The 24,385-nt window shown below is 34.8% G+C and overlaps 1 protein-coding gene across 1 annotated transcript in view; it reads right to left on the reverse strand.

Annotated features, from left to right (window-relative positions):
* Positions 1-288: 288 nt before the first annotated feature.
* The window catches only part of LOC123684350 (tetraspanin-2A), a 154,172-nt gene continuing 130,075 nt past the window's right edge, over positions 289-24,385 (reverse strand). Inside the window, exons 4-5 of the mRNA XM_045623579.1 lie at positions 23,522-23,707; positions 289-455 (exon numbers count right to left, since the gene is read on the reverse strand). Of these exons, the coding sequence (XP_045479535.1) occupies positions 387-455; positions 23,522-23,707 (255 nt within the window). The 3' untranslated portion in view covers positions 289-386. The remainder of the gene's footprint in view (positions 456-23,521; positions 23,708-24,385) is intronic.

The following is a 24,385-nucleotide window of genomic DNA, read 5'->3' on the forward strand; positions in this document are numbered from 1 at the left end:
AGAAGAACAAATTGTTATAATATCGATTTATGTAATGGAAAAAAAAACTAGATAAAGAAAAAGTTATGCACGACTATGGAAACATGCGAACGTTATGATTGAATATAAAGATAACATTGATTTATTATTCTGACATGGGTAGGGTTTCCATATCTCTGAAAGTATGCGTGTTCTTAAAAGTACACCGATTTTCTTCATTCAAATGAATAATAAAAAACAACCCAATCTACTTTGATTGATGTTTACAAAGAAATAAAGAAGTGCGAATATGCAAGATATATTCCACCATGAATTTATAGAAAGAAATCCTCATTTATTTTCGATTAAAATAGAAATACAAAAACACTTATATATTACATAGTGAAAAAGTTTTACACTGCTTCGAATTAATAATAAGACCTCTGTTCTTTCTTCATTCCTTGGATGAAAATGACGGAGAACACAATGTTGATAACCTGCAAAAAGATAGAATTATTGGTTATGGCAATATTGGAAAATTTATCAAAAAGGTATAGGTAAGCAAAAATAACATCAAGCAATCTTTGTGAATCACAAATAAGAACAAGAAATATTGCCGAAAGATTATTTTGGTATTTGGAAAAGCAGATTTCCAGAGTTATCAATCTAGGGTGCTGTGTGATATTTCCAACCTCATTATCTCGAATAATATTAAATATAATGAGAAGGAGAGATGAAATTGAATTGGATTAAATGCAATCTTCAATTGCAATCACAGAATGAGACAAACCCACTTCAAGCATAATGATATCTTGCTTCTTTCAGCTACTTCAATGCGATTACTAAGCGGGCTCTGTGATTGCACCAATTTAACTTCCAATTATACGAAAACGTGGAGCCGTAGGATAGTTCGGAAGACCTTAACTATTCTCCTCATGAACGCTTCAACTATGCAACTTTGATTCTTTTTAAACTAGATAGTTACAGTTATCAGGGTTCTCGCTTTTGAGCGCTCGTTTCCTATACTATTTAGCCACGATGTATGATTTTTGAATTTTGAGCAGGACTTGATGCTCAGATCAATTTCCCTTTGAATAAATGGATATTTCAAAAAAAACTTATAGGGTTTATTTTGTTGCTCTTCCTTTATAGTGGTATTTTCCTTTTTGTCATTCATGAGTTATTCTCGTACTAAGCTTAGGGAACAAAAATTTTTAGACCGTTGAAATGACCGAAATTGATATTGAAGTTTGAAAACTAGGTTTTTGATCGAATTTTGACATAAAACCGACGAACAGTGAGTTGATTAACAGACTTATGTCGTCCATGAATTATTCATGAATTTCAGTATTAACCAGGGAATAAAAATCAACATTTTTTAAGCGCGATTGAAGCATGTATCTCTTCATGACTAAATGCCATAACCTTCTAAACACATAAGTAGGTAATATAGAAAAATAAAGAACAGTGTAGCCACTATTGTAAATTGTATCAATCCTATGGTAGAACCATTAACTATCCAATACAGTATACACGCTGCTCCACATTTTAGTGCAAAAACTTTGGTATCCGATAGAACAACCCTTTTCATGAAACAAAATTTCTATAACTATACATCCTAAATATAACTAAAGGGTGTTTTTTTTCGAGCTATAGAACTTTAAATTGCAATAAAACAACGATGGATTATTTATCCGCAAGATAATCTTGTGGCATTACATTTTAAATATGATTTCTGGCATATGACCGCCACGGCTGGCTCAATCTGGATGTCCAATTTTCGATGACTTTTTCCAACATTTGTGGCCGTATATCAGTAATAACACGGCGAATGTTGTCTTCCAAATGGTCAAGGGTTTGTGGCTTATCCGCATAGACCAATGACTTTACATAGCCCCACAGAAAGTAGTCTAGCGGTTCAAATCAAAAGATCTTGGAGGCCAATTCACAGGTCCAAAACGTGAAATTATGCGGTCACCAAACGTGTCTTTCAATAAATCGATTGTGGCACGAGCTGTGGGACATGTTGCGCCGTCTTGTTGGAACCACAGCTCCTGGACATCATGGTTGTTCAATTCAGGAATGAAAAAGTTAGTAATCATGGCTCTATACGATCACCATGGACTGTAACGTTCTGGCCATCATCGTTTTTCAAGAAGTACGGACCAATGATTCCACCAGCCCATAAAGCGCACCATACAGTCAGTTTTTCTGGATGTTACGGTGTTTCGACATACACTTGAGGATTAGCTTCACTCCAAATGCGGTAGTTTTGTTTGTTGACGTAGCCATTCAACCAGAAGTGCGCTTCATCGCTAATGGACGTAGTGCGCGATACGTATTCCGCACAGAACCATTATTTTCGAAATAAAATTGCACTATTTGCAAGCGTTGTTCAGGCATGAGTCTATTCATGGTGAATTGCCAAACCAAACTGAGAATAAATCACCTGATAGCTGTTGAATCGGTCGCCATCTTGAACAGTAATGCCAACTTAAAATTATATACCTCGAAAAAAAACACCCGTTATATATCCTAACAAGCTTCGTTTTCGAGTTGAAAAAAAATTGGTTTTTACTTTTTATAGCTCTAGTATCATCACATTCATTGTTTCAATTAGGTATTGAGGTCATGATGACGTGATGTTTCGAATAAGGTGTCTGCCAAAATTATCCAGTGACGTAAATATGGGGGTGCGATAATCCTTTTCTTATTGAAAATCTACACCACTGGCTTCTCTTTGAAAAAATTGTTTAATTCTTAAAATCAACAGAAACAAAGCTTCATTAAAAACAGATCTCCTTATTTTTTTTCATAGAATGTACGATTTTCGAAATGATCGAGTACGAAATAAATACAAACAACAAAAATCTACAAAAACTAACTTTTCAAATTTTCTCATTAATGATGAATATGAAAGTACAAAAATTGGCGTAGTGTATTATAACGCTGTCGGGTGGCATTTAAAGATTATTTCAGAAAGATAATATATCAGACACCTAAACAATAAAAAATATTCACAAGCATATTTCATTGTTAGGCAGTCTTTCAGAAATGTTCAATTAAATACCATCTGAAAGCGTTATAATACACTACGTCATTTTTTGTACTTTCATTCATTACTAGTGGGAATATCCCAACAATAATTTTGGTAGATTCAGTGGATAGTGTTTGCTTTGTATGAAAAAAAAAATTAAGAGACCTTTCATTTTAATGTAGTATTGCTAATTTCCGAAATGAAATAATTTTTTCAAAAAAAAAGGCAGTGGTGTAGAATTTTTTATGTACATTTCAGGTTGATTCGAAAATTAGGAAAATTGCAATTCACGATAATACTCGAATTGAAGTTTCTGTGCACCATGTGAATTGGATCTTAATCGAATTACTTGAATCTATCTCATAATGAGTTTCCCCATTTCCTCTTATTTCTACTCTGGAAGCTTTTGCTGCAAACTTCCGGAGTTTCTGTTCATTTCATTAATGTATATCAGAACAGAGTAATCCGCTAAGACACATTTCGGGAATATTATTCAATTAGGCTTTCCCGATTACAACGGAGAACTGGGTAAATTCTGAAACAGTGAGCTATTATTCATCAGTTAGTGAATTGCAGATGGCCTTTTCCTGAAGATCTAACTGACGTGGTGGCTATGCAAATCGACAGTTGGGATAGCCGCTGTCAATGTTTGTCGAAAAGAAGGATTGGCAGTTCATGAATTTGTCAGTGTTGGCCTTGGATTTGGAGACAAATGTTCAGGAAAAATACTGTTGAAACTGATGAGCTTATGGTAATTTTTTCATAGAGATGCTGACTTTATTTGGAGCTGGTTCTGGAGAAAACAGACTTTCACAAAAAACATCATTTGTCACAATTCTTGCTTTTATCGAAATAACATAGCAAACTGGAATGCTTTCTGCGAAGGTTTGATTCAATTATTTTCTGTACCGTCATAATAACACTTCAAAAAGTCCTGGTCCTAACTTTTTCCTTGAAAACACGTACTTCAATGAACCTCTAACATTAAAATGCCTTTTATGTAGAAAGATACGTCTTTGCGTTTATTAGAGCAAAATTTCTTTCGATTCTTTGGAGTTTAAAAAAAAATAAGCAAAGTATGGATATGAGAAGCTTCTGAGAATTCTGTCATCTCCAAACGCTCAATTGGCTCATTAATGAACGAACTATCAGAAGCTCATGACTTTACTTTAGTGCTAGCCTGGTTTTCCATTTATCATATTCAGAAGCATTATACAATTAGCTGGGTACGAATAATGATGATATAGTATTTGATTTGTCAGATATTTTTGAATATCAAATCCAGCATTCAAGAAAATGTATCATAGATACCGTAGCACGAATATTTCATTTAAATACGTTCTTGATATGATGAATAATTTTCCAAAATCTCTCATGGAGGCAAAGTCACCATGCTCCTCTATGGAGATGAAAGTTGTATATGGCTGGGAACACTGTGTTTTGATGAAACACGACAATCCTCTAAGAGAGGGCCAACCTTCAAAGTTGGCCGAGAAAGCCCCGCCACTCAATGATTTACATCTATTTACAAAGTCACAATTATACAGTACAAACTCAGTATTGAGAAGATCCTAATTATGTCTTAATTACAAGTTTCTCACTACGGTACTGAATTTCGTCTTTAACTCTAATGTTAATTACTCGAGTGGTCTTCGATATTTCACGTCTTTGTCTTATTACAAGTTTCGGTCGTCTCGTATTTGATTCGTTCGCGACTCGTCTTAATCTTGTCCGCGAACCGTCTTTTCGTCTTACGTCTTAAGTTGACCGACTGAACTTACTCTTACTTCGACTTAGACCGAACTTGAACTTTACTCGTCTTCGACTTAACTTGAACTGAACTCTCTACTGACCGCAACTTACCCCGACCACTCTGAATATCCTTCCCTCCTTCCGGCTTGACCACACCCTTAGGGAAAGTACCATCCCCTAGTCCAGTAAGAGTTATGCCGTACCGCCAACAAAGTTTTTCGCGGATTCCTGGAAATCGAATATTCTCGAAGGACTAGAACCTGATACACAGATGTAACACATCTGGTACAACCGTCTTGTTCTCGAACTTTCCCAACCCCCCAGTAAATCTCTTCAAGATTTAAAACTCCATGACATATCTTCGACACCTCGAAGAATTACACATCCTTTTTACATTATATGTACAATAACAATTCGTTCCCTGTAAATTCATTGAAACTGTCATGCCCTCGACACTTTAAGAAACTAATAGGTCTCCAAGCATCCTGTTGACCATCTCAATCATTTACAGGGAACAATAACTGGATCCTACATGTATATAACTTTTTCTCCATGTTTCAAAAATCAATTACCTTCTCTGGGTACCCTGAACATTTCAGAGGAATGTCAACATATTATCGTCGTCTCTTATCTAGTCAAAGCCACATAATTCTATCTGAAATTGTATCACTAGATATGAAATATCTCATTGATCCAATAACCTAGAGTATATGAGGTATGCACACTACAGAGAACAGGTTATTCCTATTACGCAATTCCTGTCTAAGAACAGAAACCAATTAAGTTCAGTTCTAAGGCATAAACTTAATTGGATTCCGATATGCCTCTAGCTCAAGATGCAAAATGCAGGAATCTGCGAGAGACTGTGATGTGACATTTTTGAGAGAGGATTCACGTCGTAATAAATTCTAGATGATGATCAGAAGCGCGGTTTAAATTTTATCGAGGGTTTTACACTTTTGAACATCTTTTACAAAGTTTACAGTGCCTTATCGCTTCTGGTTAAAAGTATAAAACCTGTTGATATCATATTTGATGAAAATTATTCAATATTAAAATGAGGAAAGCAGTGAGGAAGTTAGTAGCTTTGGAGCGATCGTTCAACACGAAATTTTGGATAATTGTTATTATAAGTCATATTAACTTTTTTTCGATATTCTACTCGAATTATTTATGGTTCAGATGTAACCATCAACAATATTTAGCCGAATCTCGAAATTGTAAATGAAATTCTAAATATATCCGCAAGTGAAACCCCTTATTAAATCTGCAATATATGTGGCTAATACTTCTTGAAAGAAAATAGCAAAACGGTTTTCGTTTTATCAAAAAAGCTCAGCTTGATTTTTTGACATTAATTTGGGAACTCAGGATACAGCTTAAGTCAACATTTCCTTCGTAAAACATTTGCAACAGTGTATTTTTTTAGAGAAAGTGCCCAAGTTTGGCATACTTATGGTTTGCAGAAAACCATCAGGATGAGTGCTACCTTTAGTCGATTGAAAAAATAAAAAAAGTTATTTCGGATTCTGCCCAAATCTATCCAAATCTTCAAGAATGAAATCAATATTTTGATATAGTAAGGAGAAAATATTAATCAATCATGATATTCGAATAGATAAAGTCCAAGATGTATAAGAGATATCATCAGACCTCATGTTAAAAGTATTGGATTAAATTCAACATTGACATTTCCATGAGAAATGCTAAAATTTCATCAGCTCGAGTTCTGTGGGAATGAAAGACGCAGAAACTATTGAGATTGAAGACTAATTACTCAAAATGAACCATGATTAGTCTGAAAAAAAATTGTAGAGATGAATCAAAGCCATCGCAGATATATTCAAGCTGAAATGGGGAGGAAATTGCGAAAAAGCGGATATTAAAATCCCACCTTTCCGATAGAAATGAAAGAAAACCAGACATCTGAAAGAGAATAATGAACCGTTCACAATACCATCCTCAGACTAGCGGATCACAACTAATTTCAACTAACATCAATTCCTCTCGAGTTCCTCCTGAGTAATCTTTTTGCTGGATGGCAGAGGCGTAGATGGTGAAAGAAGGTTTTTGAAATTGATTCATATAAAAATCATATACACTGTGTCCGTAAAGTATGGAACAAATTCATTTTTAGCTAAACAGACCATTTTGAGGAATAATCCTGAAATACGTCGATTTTTTATTTTAATTTACCGTATTTCAAAATGATAATCTAATATATTATTTTGGAGTAATGACGTCACCGCCATTTTTTTAAATGGAACACCCCCATTTTGTCTCAATTTTCGGATTACTCTAGCTGAGCTGATTCCAAAAATGTATCACATGTTGATTTCAATTGGTACAGGGTGGACAAATATACGTGTGTGCGTGTGTGCTCACACGCGTAACATTCTTCTTTAGTTAAATTAATAATATTATCAAAAATACTATCTAAAAATGTAACAAACTAGAGGATGTTACATTCAAACCAATTGCCGCTAGACAATATGTATTTTCGATAATATTGTTAATTTAACTAATAAAGAATGTTACGCGTTACTTTTTGAGCACACACAAAACTATTGTATTTTTGTCCATCCTGTACCAATTGGAATCAACATGTGATACATTTTTTGAATCAGCTCAGCTAGAGTAATCGGAAAATTGAGACAAAATGGGGGTGTTCCATTTAAAAAAATGACGGGACGTCATTACTCGAAAGTAATTCCCCCCTGTATATTACATTATTATTTTAAAATTAAAATGAAAAAATCGACGTGTTTCAGGATTATTTCTTAAAATGGTCTGTTTAGCTAAAAATGAATTTGTTCCGTACTTTACGGAAACATTGTATATTTGTTGGTGGTGTTCAAAGTGGGCAAATTTCGATATTTTAGCACCACAACTTTCAAACCAGATAGAATAAACAAAATGTGATACCCCATTCTCGTTCTTTTTTTCTGACAAACTCACAGAAGTAGTATAAATTTTCGAGTTATATTCGAAAAATGGCGATATCGAGAAAAATTTTTATCTCGTCTAATACTGACGATAGAGCTCTGAAATTAAAACATTATACAGACACTTTTTTATGTAGAATCCAGTGGCGTGCTCGTAGTTTAACAGGATTTCTAATTACGAACCAAAGTTTTTTGGAACACTAGATCTCTGTGAAATGTTTTCATTAATCATTCAAAATTTGAGTGTTATCGACGTTTTCAAAGAACAATAATATAGTATTTAACGACGCCGCTGTACGAAGGGAACATAAACAATATTGTCGAACGTAATAATGTATTAAGCTGGCGAATTTAATATTAGAGGGAGGAGATAATTGAATTATTTCTCCACTTTTGTTTGGCAGCCAAAATAAAAAAGGGAGGCAAGCGAGAGCTCCTCAGGAATAAAATATGCGCGGTGGTTTACAGATGCTTCTTTTTTCTCTATGCCACCCGATTTGTGCGAACTTCGAGGATAGGGCTCTCTACACCAGCTTGAATTTTAATGGGATGTTTCTATCTGCATATTTCGAAATATGTACCGCGCAATTTTTTTCCCCCACTCCTTAGGGATTATTATTCAGATGAACGTCAAACTGGCTGAATTAATTAGTCTCAGAAGTTCTTAGAGCTCTTGATGAGAAGTTAATTCATTCTGCAGATGGGATATAATGCATTCAAAAATTGAATTAGCTGGGTCTCTTGGAGCTGAGAGTTCAACTTTCTTAATTCGTGAGTAAGGAATTTTCGGCTCTTTTTATCATTCGCCAGACTATCGTCGATCGGTTTCCCTGTTGGAGGAGATTCATCTTATTTATTTATTTGAATTAACCTGTCCCGACGGCTGAGGCCATTGACACATTCAGAGTAGACAATATTAAATCAATATATTTTTAAATAATTGAGATTCATCGCAACTGACATCAAAATGAATCAAGCATTTCGAAAAGCATTGGAATAATGTTCAGTTATGTCAATTATATCCTTTGATTTGTTTTGTATATTGGTAATGTAGGCTTGGTTATTCCATCGTCTAGAGGTATGATTCGATTACTTGGTCTTTCGTCTTTTTCTCCGTGACTTTGGTGGATTTGTAATAATTAAACTCTTTTCAATTATTTACATCTATTTACAAAGCCACACTTATACAGTACAAACTCAGTATTGAGAAGATCCTAATTACGTCTTAATCAAAAGTTTCTCACTGCGGTACTGAATTTCGTCTTTAACTCTAGTTTAATTACTCGAAACGTCTTCGTTTATCACGTCTTCGTCGTACTTCAAGTTTTCGGTCGTCTCGTCTTTGATTTGTTCGCGACTCGTCTTAATCTAGTCCGCGAACCGTCTTTACGTCATACGTCTTAAATTGACCGACCGAACTTGTTCTATCTCCCGTCTTAGACTTAACTTCAACTTTACCCGTCTTCGGCTTAATTTGAACTGTGCTCTCTGCCGATTGGAACTTACCCTGTCTCGAATATCGACCTCCCTTCTCTCGGCTTGACCACACCCTTAGGGAAAGTACCATCTCCTAGTCCAATGAGAGCTTTGCCGTACCGCCCACAAAGATCTTCGCGGATTCCTGGAAATCGAATATTTTCGAAGGACTCGAACCTGATACACAGATGTGACACATCTGGTACGACCGTATTGTCTTCGAAGTTTCACAAACCTCCAGTAAATCTCTTCAAGATTTACAACTCCATGACATATCTTCGACACCTCGAAGAATAACTCATCCTTTTTACATTATATGTACAATAACAATTCGTTCCTTGTAGATTCATTGAAACTGTCATGCCCTCGACAAATCAAAGAAACTAATAGGTCTCCAAACATCCGGTTGACCATCTCAATTATTTACAGGGAACAATAACTAGATCCTACATTAATATTATCTGTAACTTCGAAATTTGTACGAGTATACCTATCATACACACAGAAACAGCATAGAGGAGATCACCCGGCAAGAATAACGTAATTTTCAACTGAAAAAAAAATTTATCGCGTTCTACTAGATTGATGTTGATGTTGGTGTACAACTTTGCTTCCGCAGTTTTGCAATGGATGGCTGTAGCGGTAAGTGGTAGTTGAAAAAATAGATCGTAGATATCATACAATAAGCTTGGGTATTTGTGAACATAACGCCATCGGAATATTAGTCGATTTGTGTCTGCATCATGAAGTTATTCCCGATTGAATATGTCAGCTTACTAGCCAAATTCTGCTTCAATAAGAAGAAATCTGCGGCTGAGGCTGATCGAATGTTCCCAAACACCTATGGTGAGGTAAGTGAAAGAACGTGCCGAGAGAGGTTTCAACGCTTCAAGAACGGGGATTTCGACGTCGAAGATCAGCATGGACATGAAAGAGAGAAGGTTTTCGAAGACGCAGAATTGGAGGCATTACTTGATCAAGACTCGTGTCAAACGCAACTAGAATTGGCTGGATCATTGAGAGTGATGCAACAAGCTATTTCAACACGCCTGAGTGTCATGGGAATGATTCAAAACCAAGAAAATTGGGTGCCGTACTAGTGGAACAGCTGCTTGCAAGGCAAAGACGGAAGGGATTTCTGCATAGCATTGTGAGTGGAGACAAAATTTTGTTCAGTACAATATTCTCAAGCGCAGAAAATCACGAATATTCACGGATCCAAGGTCTTGCTCAGTATTTGGTAAGTCCAGCTCGGCGTAGTGTGCACAATGATTGGCTAAAACCGACTGAAATAATCATAGGAAATTGTTATCGAACGCAATTAATGCGTTTGAGCCGAGTATCGAAAGATAAACGGCCGCAATACAACGAGAGACAAGATAAAGTGATTTTACATCATTACAATGCTCGACCTCATGTTGCGAAAGTTGTCAAGACATATTTGGAAACGTTGAAATGGGTCCCTCATTGTTGAAATTCCATAGGAATATCATTAAAACGCAGGATTACGAGCTGAAAGTATTATCGTGTCACTCCTTCAACAAAATTACTCAAGATGCCTACTTATTATTTTTTCAGTTAATAATCGGATCAACATAAATATAGATATAAACTTAAGCAGATCGAGAGCTTCCTGAGGGTATTGAATGGGGTTCCAGGAAGGAGAGGAAAGAACAGAAGGACTATAGAAAAGGCAATAATTCACCTTCCTTCAGAATAAATAGCTCTTTCATCCCATTGATGAAGATGAATTCGTGCCACAAAAGTAATCTCAATTTAACGAGGCATTAAAATCGATAATATACGCAGTAAATTTCTGTAATGCCAGAGTGATACAAATCAATCTGTATCAAGGTGGAGGAAAAAACATTATTACTGTTTATACCTCTGCTTTCATCAGAATCCAACATAATAATTCAGAATTTCAAGAAATGATACAGATTTTCGAATAATTTTGTTAAGGAGTTTAGATATTTCAGTTCGTTATCACAGATTATGGTTTCTCGTACTGATTTGGGGGCAAAATATCGAGAGCAATATTTACGGAACCCCTAGTCGGATTGATAATAATAATAATAATAATAATAATCATATTTATTTTCATAATCAAAATTTACACTCAGAAAAGAAAACAAGTCAAGCATAAGGAAGCTAACGGAAAATAATACTTGATTACATATAGTGATGTCTATACAGGAAACTTATAATTTAAATAATCATCTAAAGAATATGGTTCAAGGTCAGTAAGTAGTTTACGAACTTCTTTCTTGAAATTTTTTACAGTAGTTAGGACTTGATAATTTTTGGGCAATTTGTTGAACAAAGTAAGGCACATGTATTCGACATTTCTCTGTGATAGAGTGAGAGAGCACTTCGGAAGATGGTATGAGTAGATGCGCCTGGTCATATTTGAATTGAGATATTTTTCGAAATAAAGGAAGTTAGTTCTTAAAAATGTAAGACAACGAAATATATACAATGCAGTTATTGTGAGGATGCCTTCTCTTCTGAATATTCCACGGCAGGATGTTTTGGAGGATAAACGTAGCATAGTTCTTAGCGCTCTTTTTTGAACTACGAATATTCTAGAGATATCAGAACTGTTTCCCCACACAATGATTCCATAACTCATTATTGACTGGAAATTAGAAAAATATACTGTTTTTAGCAGTTCCAAGTCAGCATGCTGCACCAATATTCGAATAGCATAAAGGACAGAATTTAGTTTTCTTTGGAGAGTATCAATATGATCATACCAGTTCAGATGTTCATCCACTGTGATTCCCAGAAAAATTTCGCCGATTAATCTTGAAAATATTAAGTTTTCAAATATTTCCGTTCAATAGTATTTTTTTGTGGTCGGATAGACGGACAGAATTTAATTTGACAACGAATTAGTTAAGAGTGAGTCAACTATTGACACAATTGTAATTTGGGAGGAAAAAGTACACACAGAACGGGAATTAATAGCTGATAGACGCTTTTTGACCTGCCCTGAATATCCATTGGAATACTGGAGGATGGAATCATAAAGAAATACACATAAAAATTGAAGATGAATGCATTTCAATATATTTTTAAAGCCCCTCGCAAATGTTGAATAAGTAGAGTTGCTAAATAGGGCAGAATAGATTCTGAAATATCAGTGGGAATTATAAATTTCAAGCATCCAAGAACTAGATGGAAACTTTGGATTCAACCACTTCCCTAATCTACCTTACTTCAGGTTCCCACTTAAATATTCACTAAGCTATTGATTATATGTCAAGGTTTGTCTTATTGAAATCTGTTGATTTGTAAGGAAGATAGGAATGAATTGAATTTGAATTTTTTAATAGCAATCATTTGAGTTGCTCGAAGTATAACAATAATGATTGAAGCAAAGCACTTGTTTGTTGAATATGTAGATTCGACTTCTGATTGATAAACACTGGTGTTGGATTAAAAATACGGTAGTAGTGAAAATGAATCTCCCAGTTTATGAAAATTGGAACTCGAAGTCAAGAAAAAAAATTGTAAAAATTGAATCTCTGCACAAAAGTAGTTTTATGTCCTGAAATATTGGTCAGAGCCCCTCAAACAGAATTTTTTTTCTATAGATCGAGCTATGATTTAAAACATATTGAAGTGTAAATTTCCTATCTTGCCTCAAGCAGAGTTGGCAGCCTAGAGAATATCATCAAAATATTTTTGAAAATTTCAGTTTACAGTCTTTAATATCTGAAATAATGAATGAAATCCTGAACTGCAAGCATTTTCGTCATCTACGATATTGAAGAAATTGATAAAATGGTATGAAATTCCAGGGTGGGAAAAAACTATTTCTCAAGGCCCATGTATGGAAGATTTGAGACAAATTTTTAATCGTTATAACTTCCATAATATTGGCCACAGCCTCCTCAAACAAAAACGTTTTCTATAGATCGAGCTATGATCTGAATATTATTGAGGTCTCGTGAATATCATCGAAATGTTTTTGAAAATTTCAGTTTGAAACCAATAATTTCTAAAATAATGGATTAACCTCTGAACTGAAAGCATTTTTGTTATATACATTGTCGAATAAATTGATATAATGATATGAAATTCCCATGTGAGAACTTCCTTCACAAAAATATTCAAGGTTCAAGGTTTTCGGCTAATTGAGCATTATTCATTTTATCACTGCTTACCGATTCTTCGTGAATCTCACAGTTTATGAAATTTTGAACTCGAAATATGGAAGAGATCCGTAAAAATTGAATCTATACGCAATAATCGTTGTAGCTCCTAAAATATTGTTCACATCCCCCTCAAACAAAAGCGTTTTCTATAAATCGAGCTATGATCTAAAACAAACATATGAAGGTTTCAAGTTCCAATCTTGCCTCAAGGAAAGTTGGCAGCCTCGAAAATATCATCAAAATATTTTAGAAAATTCCAGTTTACAATAAAAAATTTCTGAAATTGTGGATGGAACTCTAAACTTGCAAGTTTTCTCGTATCTATCTATATCTACGTTATCAAATCAATTCATAAAATGGTATAAAATTCCCATGAGGAAACTTTTTCCAAAAAAATATTTTTTTATGTAAATGTATTTAAAATTTGAGACAAATTTTCTGATCTGAAAATTTTCAGATAAGTGCAAAATTCGGCTAATTTGGAACCGTTCATTGTTACAATGCTCACCGATTCTCACAGTGAATGAAAATTTGAACTCGAAATTTATAAAAAAATCGGTAAAATTAGATTTTTACACAATAATCGTTATATCTTTTTAAATATTGATCACAATTCCCTGAAACAAGCACGGTTTTTATAGATAAATCTATGATCTATAACATATTGAGGTTTCAAGTCTGGTATCCCAAATCAAGGAAATTTAGCACCCTTGAGAATAACCTCTTAAAAATCGATTCTTGTTAATAAGGCCTTCCTCAAACGACAAACACCGTATTTTTCATAATAACTTAGGGCTTGAGGATTTGAAAATTTAGTTAACACAAGAAATTAAGCCGGCTCATCACCAGCAACGTCTTGTCTTCGCTTGGAACTTTGTTTGCATCAAAATTATCCCAGTTTTTCATCGAAAAATCATCTTCAGTGGCTCGGAAAATCCAAGAATGAAAAAGCCTATCTTCATCCTCAACGTGTTATTGTTTGGTGCGATCTTTCAGCTGGTGGTGTTGGTCCTTACTTCTTCTAAAATGAGGCTGGTACCATTGTTACGGTGAATGGATTGCTCTGCTGACCTATGATTAATGATTTTTTATGGCTGCAATTGAAATATATTCATGTGGACGACTTTTTTTGGTAACTAGATGACGCTACGTACCACACAAGTAACGAAACAGTCTTGGATTTGTTATTTCTCGATGAAATGTCTACAATTGGCTACCGAGATCTAGTGATTTAACACTTTTAGACTTTTTCTTTGGGATCACGTGAAAGATAAGGTCAATGCCAAAGTTCCAAAATCTATATCGTAACGAAATGATAGAACCATCTGTTAAGGGAACTAGCGCTGAAAAACGCCAAACATATGTAATGACAGACTTTACAAATGATTGTGCCAGCAAAAAGCCAAGAAAACAAATTAACATTGTTCGGAGCGCTGAAAAACTCTCCCTCGAAAACCGAGACAGCTCTCCATTAGTAGAAAATTGAAAAACGGTAGCAGAAATTATGTCAAAATAATTGCTCGTTTCCGTCAAACAATTTTCAAACGTGAATATTTCATTGAAGTAATCTTTCCAGATTTGGTTCCTTCATCCCTGGATTTCTCCTAAGAATTCCACGATGGAAAATGATCAGCGATTTTTCTTGTTGACTTTTCACGAGTTTGATAACTTTGGAATTCCTTCCATAAAAATCGTGGTCGTTTTCTCGGTATAATATCTATGGTATGCTTTCGTCCCATTTGAATTGCAGATCGCCACCAATGGCAACACTCAGTTCTTTATGGGGAATTCTGAATTTTAATCTTTTCTCACTTTAGAGCATTCAGAATATTGATAAAACGATTGCGAGGGTGTTCATTTCAATAATGGAGATGAAGGAATGGATATCCAGTTTGATACCTTGAAGTGAATCATGACGGTGAATTTAATATTTGGTCAACTCTTGTAGAGGGTTTTGCAGTGAGAGGTTTTATTTTGATATTAAAAAAAAACAGTTTATTTCAAGAGAAATCCATGAGTGTTTATTTCATTACGAAGGGGAAGCTATGCCATTAATTCTGGAGAAATATCTTCCAAATGACCGCCACTACTATGGTGGCAGCACCATATCCTTTTTATGGAATTTTTCCATGACCAATTCGCATATTTGTTGCAGTATGTGGGTACTCGACAACTTCACTAATTCCATATTCAAGGTTTTCAATCGATTTTGGAGAAATGGTATAGACCTTATCTTTCCAAGGAGAAAAGTCTAAATATGTTAAATGACAAGATATAGGACGCTAATTCTAATCACCTGTTCGAGAAATAAAATGGCTAGGTAACTGTTCTGGCAACATTGCGATTGTTTTGTTGCATGTGTGGCATAAAGCGCCATATTTTTGAGAATAAACGTCGTCCACATCAAAATTTTCCAATTCTGATCATAAAAAAAACCATTGATCACAGTTTCTTAATTCTTCTGATCGACGACGAATTGACAAACCTGAATTTTTGTCAACACTACAGGCCACAGCAGACCCACAGAGTTTCGATTCTTCACATCACTAACTTGTTTCAAAAGCTCAAAATTTTCTACCAGATTCAATAATGTTGTCCGAGAAGGTGCTTCACGACTAGGGATTCATCAAGCAAAGTAGCTTGACATATTAACCAACTACTTGACTTGGAAATAAAACTCGTGAAAAATTACATACTTAAGCTTGACTTGACTTTAAATATTTATTGCTTGACTTGGTATCAAGCTACTTGATATTGCTTGACCTTGATATGGACGGCATATATTTCTGCAATCTCGTCTGCGCTTGGACTTAATAAGGGGATTCCTCGAACGCCGAGAGACTGAAGCATTCGCCACTGTGACTTTATCAGTAGTTTCCTCACATTTCTATGAAATCTGTCGGTAAATTTTGGTAGTTTCAGAAATATCTTTTCAAACTTGACCAAAATGGCCAAAGATTTTTATAAACGCCAGCATTTGTAGCTCCCGATGAAAAACAATTTTCCAGAGCTGCTCTTACAGTTACAAAAACCCGCAATAGGTTAGACGACGAATCTATATGATGCCTCATGTATCTGAGATCCGGGATGGTAAGTTATGAAATCGAACAAAGCCTGGAGGTTTCTCAATATAAAGAAACTCTAATTTTTTATTATTTTCTATTTTGTTATGATGTATAGTGATTTAATTTATGTTTCTTTATTGAAAAGTATATTTTCGGTCTTTCCATAAAATAAAAGTTCAAGTACTTGACTTGAGCTTGACTTGATATCAAGTCAAGCCAAGATGGCGGGCTGCTCAAAATATGACCACTCATTGGAAAAACCTGTATATCTAACGAACTTCAGATAAATGGAAACATTTGCACTTTAACTATAATCTCCAAGAGCACAATAAGAATAAGAAACGTTTATTCATAAATGAACAGTTTAAATCACAGAGTTATTACACAATAACGGTATGAAAGAAATAGGACTCGAAAGATTTTCTCGTTTCTTGTAGGATCTTGCATCTGAAATATCCTGGATAATATTGTTTAGATAGGTATTCAATATCATTCAGGATACTCTCCGGGGGTCATATTTCATTTACGTAGGTAATTGAATTTGAGTACTTCATCTGCTTGAGACGTGTGCTCATTAATTATTCAGTTGCACTCGAAGAGACATTGATAATCTGACGTGACCAGATGGTGTCAAATAAATTGAATTTTGAATAATCTGATCGAATAACGCAGTTCCTCAAATTAGCAAGTGTCAATCATGTATATTTTTTATATTTCATGAAGCTTTCATTCTGTCCATAGAGTATCTACATGAATTGATGATGAAGCTTGCATGTTATGCGTGTCAAAATTGATTTTGTGGATGTTGGTACAATTGTTCTCCATACTCACTCAAGGTGTGAGGGTCATTTGATATAGAGTTTTTTTATAATAGATGGAAATATCAATCATCTGTCTTGAATTTTGCAAATTAAATGGAGTTTCTTGTACGAAGAGCTGGAAATGCAAACTAGTCCAAAAAGGCTTAATATTAAAGAAAGCTTCTCGCAACTTTTGCATCAAGATGAGACATTTTTATTATTGACGAATCTCATCGAACAACCTACTTCTCCTTACTTGGTTTCGAAATTTTTATCGCTAGTTCCCTGGAGAGATTGCTCAATCATTTCTTCAAACTATTTGTGAATTTCTTGGGAATTAGGCATTTTTATTGCAGGAATTGGAAAATATCATTGTGGATGACGTTAATTTTCAAAAAGATGATGCCACTACCACACAAGCAACGAAACAATCGCAATTTTGTAAAAGAAGTTTCTTGGCGGTGTAATTTTTCGAAGGGTCCACCGAGATCTTGTGATTTAACACGTTTGGATTTTTTTCGTTTAGGCCATGTGAAAGATGAAGTCTATGACAATACTTGATAATCGATTCAAGACGTTAAGTTATAGGAGACCTACATCTGCAAATGTGCGAATTGGTTATACGCAACTTCATGAAAAGGATTTGGTGCTGCTAATTTGACATCGTTGAATGACATCGTTAATGACTTACCTTCCTCTTCATAATGAAATAAACATCCATTGGTTTCTCTTGAAATTTATTCTTTTTGTAACAAAATGAAACCTCCACTATTGAAAAATTTTGTTCTTATAAAGGGTGTTTTTTTAGAGCTATAGAACTTTAAATTGCAATAAAACAACGATGGATTATTCGATTGACATGAATTTTATTTATCGCAAGATTATCTTGTGGCATTACATTTCAAATATGATTTCTAGCATATGACCGCCATGGCTGGCTCTGATGTAGTCCAATCTGGACGTCCAATTTTCGATGACTTTTTCCAACATTTGTGGCCGTATATCGGCAATAACACGGCGAATGTTGTCTTCCAAATGGTCAAGGGTTTAGGGCTTATCCGCATAGACCAATGACTTTACATAGCCCCACAGAAAGTAGTCTAGCGGTGTTAAATCACGAGATCTTGGAGGCCAATTCACAGGTCCAAAACGTGAAATTAGGCGGTCACCAAACGTGTCTTTCAATAAATCGATTGTGGAACGAACTGTGTGACATGTTGCGCCGTCTTGTTGGAACCACAGATCCTGGACATCATGGTTGTTCAATTCAGGAATGAAAAAGTCAGTAATCATGGCTCTATACCGATCACCATGGACTGTAACGTTCTGGCCATCATCGTTTTTGAAGAAGTACGGACCAATGATTCCACCAGCCCATAAAGCGCACCAAACAGTCAGTTTTTCTGGATGTAACGGTGTTTCGACATACACTTGAGGATTAGCTTCACTCCAAATGCGGCAGTTTTGTTTGTTGACGTAGCCATTCAACCAGAAGTGCGCTTTATCTCTAAACAAAATGAAATGGACGTAGTGCGCGATACGTTTTCCGCACAGAACCATTATTTTCGAAATAAAATTGCACTATTTGCAAGCGTTGTTTAGGCGTGAGTTTATCCATGATGAATCGCCAAACCAAACTGAGAATAAACCATTTGACAGCTGTTAAATCAGTCGCCATCTTGAACAGTAATGCCAACTTAAAGTTATATACCTCGAAAAAAAAACTTTCGTTATTATTTGATAGAAAAGCATTAGAAAAATTTCGGATGGTATTCTAGGTGGGTTCTGTAAAAGTCATTTCCAGAAAGGTCTTTTTCTGAAGTGAATTATATAAATTACCGCTAATATTTTAATGCGGCAAATGTCCGTGAACCAAAGATAAATATAATTTCACCTGAATTAAATAGCATTTCCTCAGAACTGAATATAGGAATTTGACACTGATCCCTTCTTATGCGTGCTTAAAGTGGAAAGTCAAGTTAGTTTTACACCTGTTAACACTTCAAACAACATCAGAAGAGACTGACAATTAATGGGCTCCTTTCAATAGCCCCTCTTCCTGTTAATTATTCAAACTTCAATATCTTCTAAATGCCAAGTTTGGTCCTACTCATTACAAATTCATAGACGTTAATACCCTATCGTGTCAGTTCCTGTGATAAGAGCTAGCTGAGACACTATGAATAAATAACAGGGGAGAATCTCTCCAATTCTTGCTACCTTCTAATGGAATACGTTCGATAATCTGACGTATCACTTATAATTCATTCTATTTGAAGGCTCGGTTTCCCCTATCAGAATTTATTATTTACATTTTTGAAAACCGCCTACTCTTCAATCTCCTCACGATTATTGTCTCTATTATTCTCTTATTCATGCGCCAGAATGTGGATTGATATTCGATATTTGAAAATAGAAGAGATGGATCAAACGAATGAAGAGCCTATTGAGTATGGATTCGATTTATTTCTATAAACTCTAACTAAAATGCGATAATAAACATAGCTTCATTTTTAGGACGGATGATAACGCACGTAGAGCTCTAGACATCAGTCAAATTGCAAAAATTAATACAGGGTTAGAACTATTTAGAGGGGCACTACAGGGATATCGAAAACAGTTAGAAATACAGAGTGGCTGTATCATCCCTGAATCAAAGGAAAACAGAAATCACCACTAGAATCACTACATTGGATGATGACTACAAAACGAATTTCGTGAGGTTATCTCCAGAAACAAATGAGTTATACAGAAAAAAAGAAAATCTCGACTTTTAGTTTTTCTAGATATCTCGGGAACCATTGGAGATATTTCAGATCTGTTCACACCAACACACTCATCCCTGAATAACGCAACTTTCTTGTAATTTAAGCCATCCTGTATTTCCAACATTTTTCGATATCTTTGTAGTGCTCCTCTAAATAGTTCTAACCTTGTATATACAGGGTGTATCAGTTTTAATCGTTAAAAATTTAATGGGATATTCTCCTCGTTGTGCTGATTCGGAAAAATGTATACTATACAGGGTGAGTCTTTGACTTGTACATATATTTTAACCGAAGGTTCCTGAGGTCAAAAGAAATACTTTTTTCATTTACCATTTTTTCCGATTCGACCCTGTTAAAAAGATATAGCCATTTTAAATTTTCAAAATGAGCTAATTCACCCCTGAAAACCGGAACACTGAAGTTTTCTCAAGCATAAGATATACCTTTTGAACCTTGGAAATAAGCTACTAAATTAGGAAAACCATCATAAACTCACGTTCAACATTCCATTTGTTGAACAAAGCAGTGTTTATAATAAAATAAATGAGTTATTCCAATTTCGTTGACGCTAAAGATTAAATATTCTTCTCTTGATTTCTATTTCATTTTCGATAATTATAACGAATTGAGCTCGCTACCACCCATATTAGCTCTGATACTCATATCCATTCATTTCATTTATATGATATCGTTGTTTACAAGAATTGGCATTTAACCTTAAAATCTCAAATAAATAATTAATGAAAGTTCTAACACAGACTATAGTAATCTGTGGTTTTAAGTTTAAATTTCAAATTTCGAGTGATGCCAAATATAAACACAGCAGTTCGGTTCGAATAATCTATGTTCTAACCTAAAATTTTCATTTACAGTTTACACTGTTATTGTTATAAGATATTTGTTATGAAATGAAGCATTTGATTTGTTCCAACTATCTCATGAAAATATTGAAATGCATCAATATTTTTGAAGCCATCAGTATGAAAATATGGAAATATGTAAAATATTCTGGTTCTGTAATCAATGGAAAAAGTTAGACTCCACTTTAATCAAATTTGTTCTAAATGTGTACCTACATTATAGCCAACTTTACTACTCAATTCATCTTGATTTTGGCATTGAAAATAAATGAGAAGTATTCAATTTAAATATCCACAATAGAATATCCAGTTTCTTTCAACTCACCTAATTTGTTTTCACATTAAAACAATTATGGCCCTCTTGGAAGTATGTCAATCATATGCTCTTAGGATGAATTTATGGAATAGCAAAAGAATAAAAGTATTCAATCTCAATCACATGAAAATTTGTCTAGTATGTACCTAGTCCTAGTGGTATGTTTCGATGTGAGTTTGAATGAGCCGAAGAAGAATACAGTATTGTTCGATAGCAGCAGTCTTTAGTGAGATATTGATTGTTGTCATTATAATGGGACTATTTTGTGAAAACTTTTTTAAACATGGGCTTTATGAATAATCTGGACTTTTCAAAAAGAATGTTGATTTTAGTGAAGTATCTTCTTATTATCAGAGCTGTGCCAAAGCTCAGTAATTTTTAATCAAATCGAGGAGTCGAGGTGAGCTTATTCACTTTTACAACTTCATTTTCAAACTAAGTTGGCTAGTACTTCAATTCTAAAATCTGAGACATGACATAGTAAATATTCATTTCTGTGGTTTTTTTTCCACAACAGAACAGAGTTGCATTCAGCCAAAGTACCCAATTTTTTGAATTTCACAGATAATTTTTTTTTTTAAGATCAAGTTATTCGAAAACGGCGCTTTGTACGAGAAAACATGAAGTATACTTTTATTTTTCAAATTAGCCAAATATTCTTCAATGAAGGTTCAAATTACTCTTAAGAGTTGGTTTCTTCGAATTTCTGGTATTTTTATGGGATGTTGTGTTCATAATAAAGAAACAGAAGAATGTGTATGGAATCTTGTGTTCGGATAAGATGTATCACATCAAAAAACAGCTATATTTCAAAAATCATTTCCTTCGATACAACCATTTACGAGATATAGCCGAAAATCACATTTTTTTAACGATTTTCAACAGCCTGTATCTTTTTAACCGGGCCGAATCGGAAAAAATGGTAAAGGAAAAAAGTGTTTCTTTTGACCTCAGGAATCTTGGGTTGAAATATATGTACAAGTCAAAGACTCACCCTGTATACCTCTATCTCGATCCCTAAGAAAGATACAGGATGTTGAAGTATACAAGAAAAAATAATTTTTATGCAATAGCTTCCATAAAAAAGCTTGAATTCAAACGAAATTTGCATGCCTACCCTACTCCCTAAGGGCTATTTTATGAAGATATTTTTGATTTTCGGGAAACACCAGTAGCGTGCTATTCGGTCACATGTCAATTATTTCGGAGAAAAGTATACCGCTGTTTTTTTGAAGGAATGAATGAAGCAATATCGAACTGCTTGTTCAATTTGGAGTATAATTTGCTTTTACAGAACAAAATTTGAAATTCCAGATCCAGAGATTATTATTTTTTCGAAAGACGTGCTAACTCGAAATTGGCTACAAATTCATAATTTAGTCAGCCACGAACTGAATTCGGTAATATCTCGGAGAGATATCTTGAAACAATCGATTTGATTGTTTGTTACATTTAAGAAAAAGTTTATAGTAGTCCCGTGACAACCCGCGACAAGCTGATCCAGCGAATAAAAGATGTCCACGTTGAGATGAGGCAAAATCAGGAAATTATGAAAGATTCAGTTAATTCATTAGTTTGCCGTTGTCAGAAATGTGTCGTGGCTGACGGTCTGCATTTAGAACATATGTTGTGATATCATATCTTTTTTCGTTACCTTTTGATTTTCAATAAATTTTCTATTTTATTTGTAGCCAATTTCTAGCCAGCACGTCTTTCAAAAAATCTAATTATCACTGAAGCAGAAACTTTGAATTTTGTTCTGTGAAAACAAATTCAACTCGAAATAAAACTAGCAATTCGAAATTGACTTATTTATTCCTTAAAAATAACAGTGACAAACTTTTTTCTTCGAAATAATTGAGATGTGACCGAATTGCACGCCACTGGTGTTGCCCCAAAATCAAAAATATCTTCATAAAATGGCCCTTAGGGAGTAGGGTAGGTATACAAAATTCCGTTCGAATCCAAACTTTTTTATAGAAGATATTGCATGAAAATGATATTTTCTTGTGAACTTCAACACCCTGTATATCTCTTAAGGATCGAGATAGAGGTATATAATATACATTTTTCCGAATTTCCGAAGGACTACGAGGAAACTATCGCATTAAATTTTTAATGATTAAAATTTTATACACTGTATATCTATATTACTCTCACTACCCAACTTTAGATATGGACCAACGAGCCACTGTTGCCGGACCATGTGTATATATTTCGTTCTGAATCGCTATTTCGGATGATTATACTTCATGAATTTGCTTCTTCGAGGTCAGAAGACTCAGACGCTTTAAACTTAAACTCTTTCATTTGGAAAAGTTGAATGGACAAAGCACTATTTTTCCCATAGAACTATATGGCATACTTAATTCTATACTCACATGGAAGAAGCAGACTGTCAGAACAATGCCAGCGACCCAATTACATTTGCTCTCGAAGAACCACGTCAGTTCCGCAACGCAACCATGAAAGAAGGGATTTCCGGTTACTGTGTCCCTGCATTCGTTAGGCAATGGCTGCTGCAGGTTCAAATAATCTCGTGCACCATCTGCTCCACAGCAACCAATCTGGAAATATATTATTCTATTGGATTTCACGGCCTCTCTCTCTAATAACAAAATTGAAAGGATATGGTGCAAGCATCACAACTCAGTGTTTTTATATTTGGGATAAGCCTGCGAATGCGAAGATCTTCGGGAACGAACAGTATCGTATATTGGGTAGGTTCTCGAAGACCAGGACGTAAAGGGGTTAGGCTTTTAGGAGATTCTGAAGAAAACAACAGGGTTGTGAAATATTATATTTTCTACAACTGCTATGGAAAGAAGCGTATTCTTCACAGCTTACTCAATTTCAAAACTATGTATTGCTCATACTGTGGGAAATATTATTTCTCGCGGCACTTTGCCCACACCTCGCTTGGTAGACCAATGAAATTGGGCTTTTGAATGTTTCTATGGAAACGCAATAAATTAGCACATACTGTCAACGAAGGCCATTTTGATTTGAATCAAGTCCATTACTTGAATTATTGAATTTTGTGCTGTTGTAGGAAAAGTATAGTGTGCAACATGTGGAGAATTAGCATATTGTGCAACAAGTGGGGAAAGTCAAACTTTTCTCGCGAGTGTGGAAGGCGAGTGCCGCCAACACATGATCGAGAAAAGGACTTTATCCACATGTTGCACACTAAAATTTTCCTACAACTGCACAAGTATCAGTAATTAAAGATATGGACTTGATTC

The sequence above is a fragment of the Harmonia axyridis genome, chromosome 7 (genome assembly GCF_914767665.1).
Source record: "Harmonia axyridis chromosome 7, icHarAxyr1.1, whole genome shotgun sequence".
Classification (NCBI taxonomy): domain Eukaryota; kingdom Metazoa; phylum Arthropoda; class Insecta; order Coleoptera; family Coccinellidae; genus Harmonia; species Harmonia axyridis.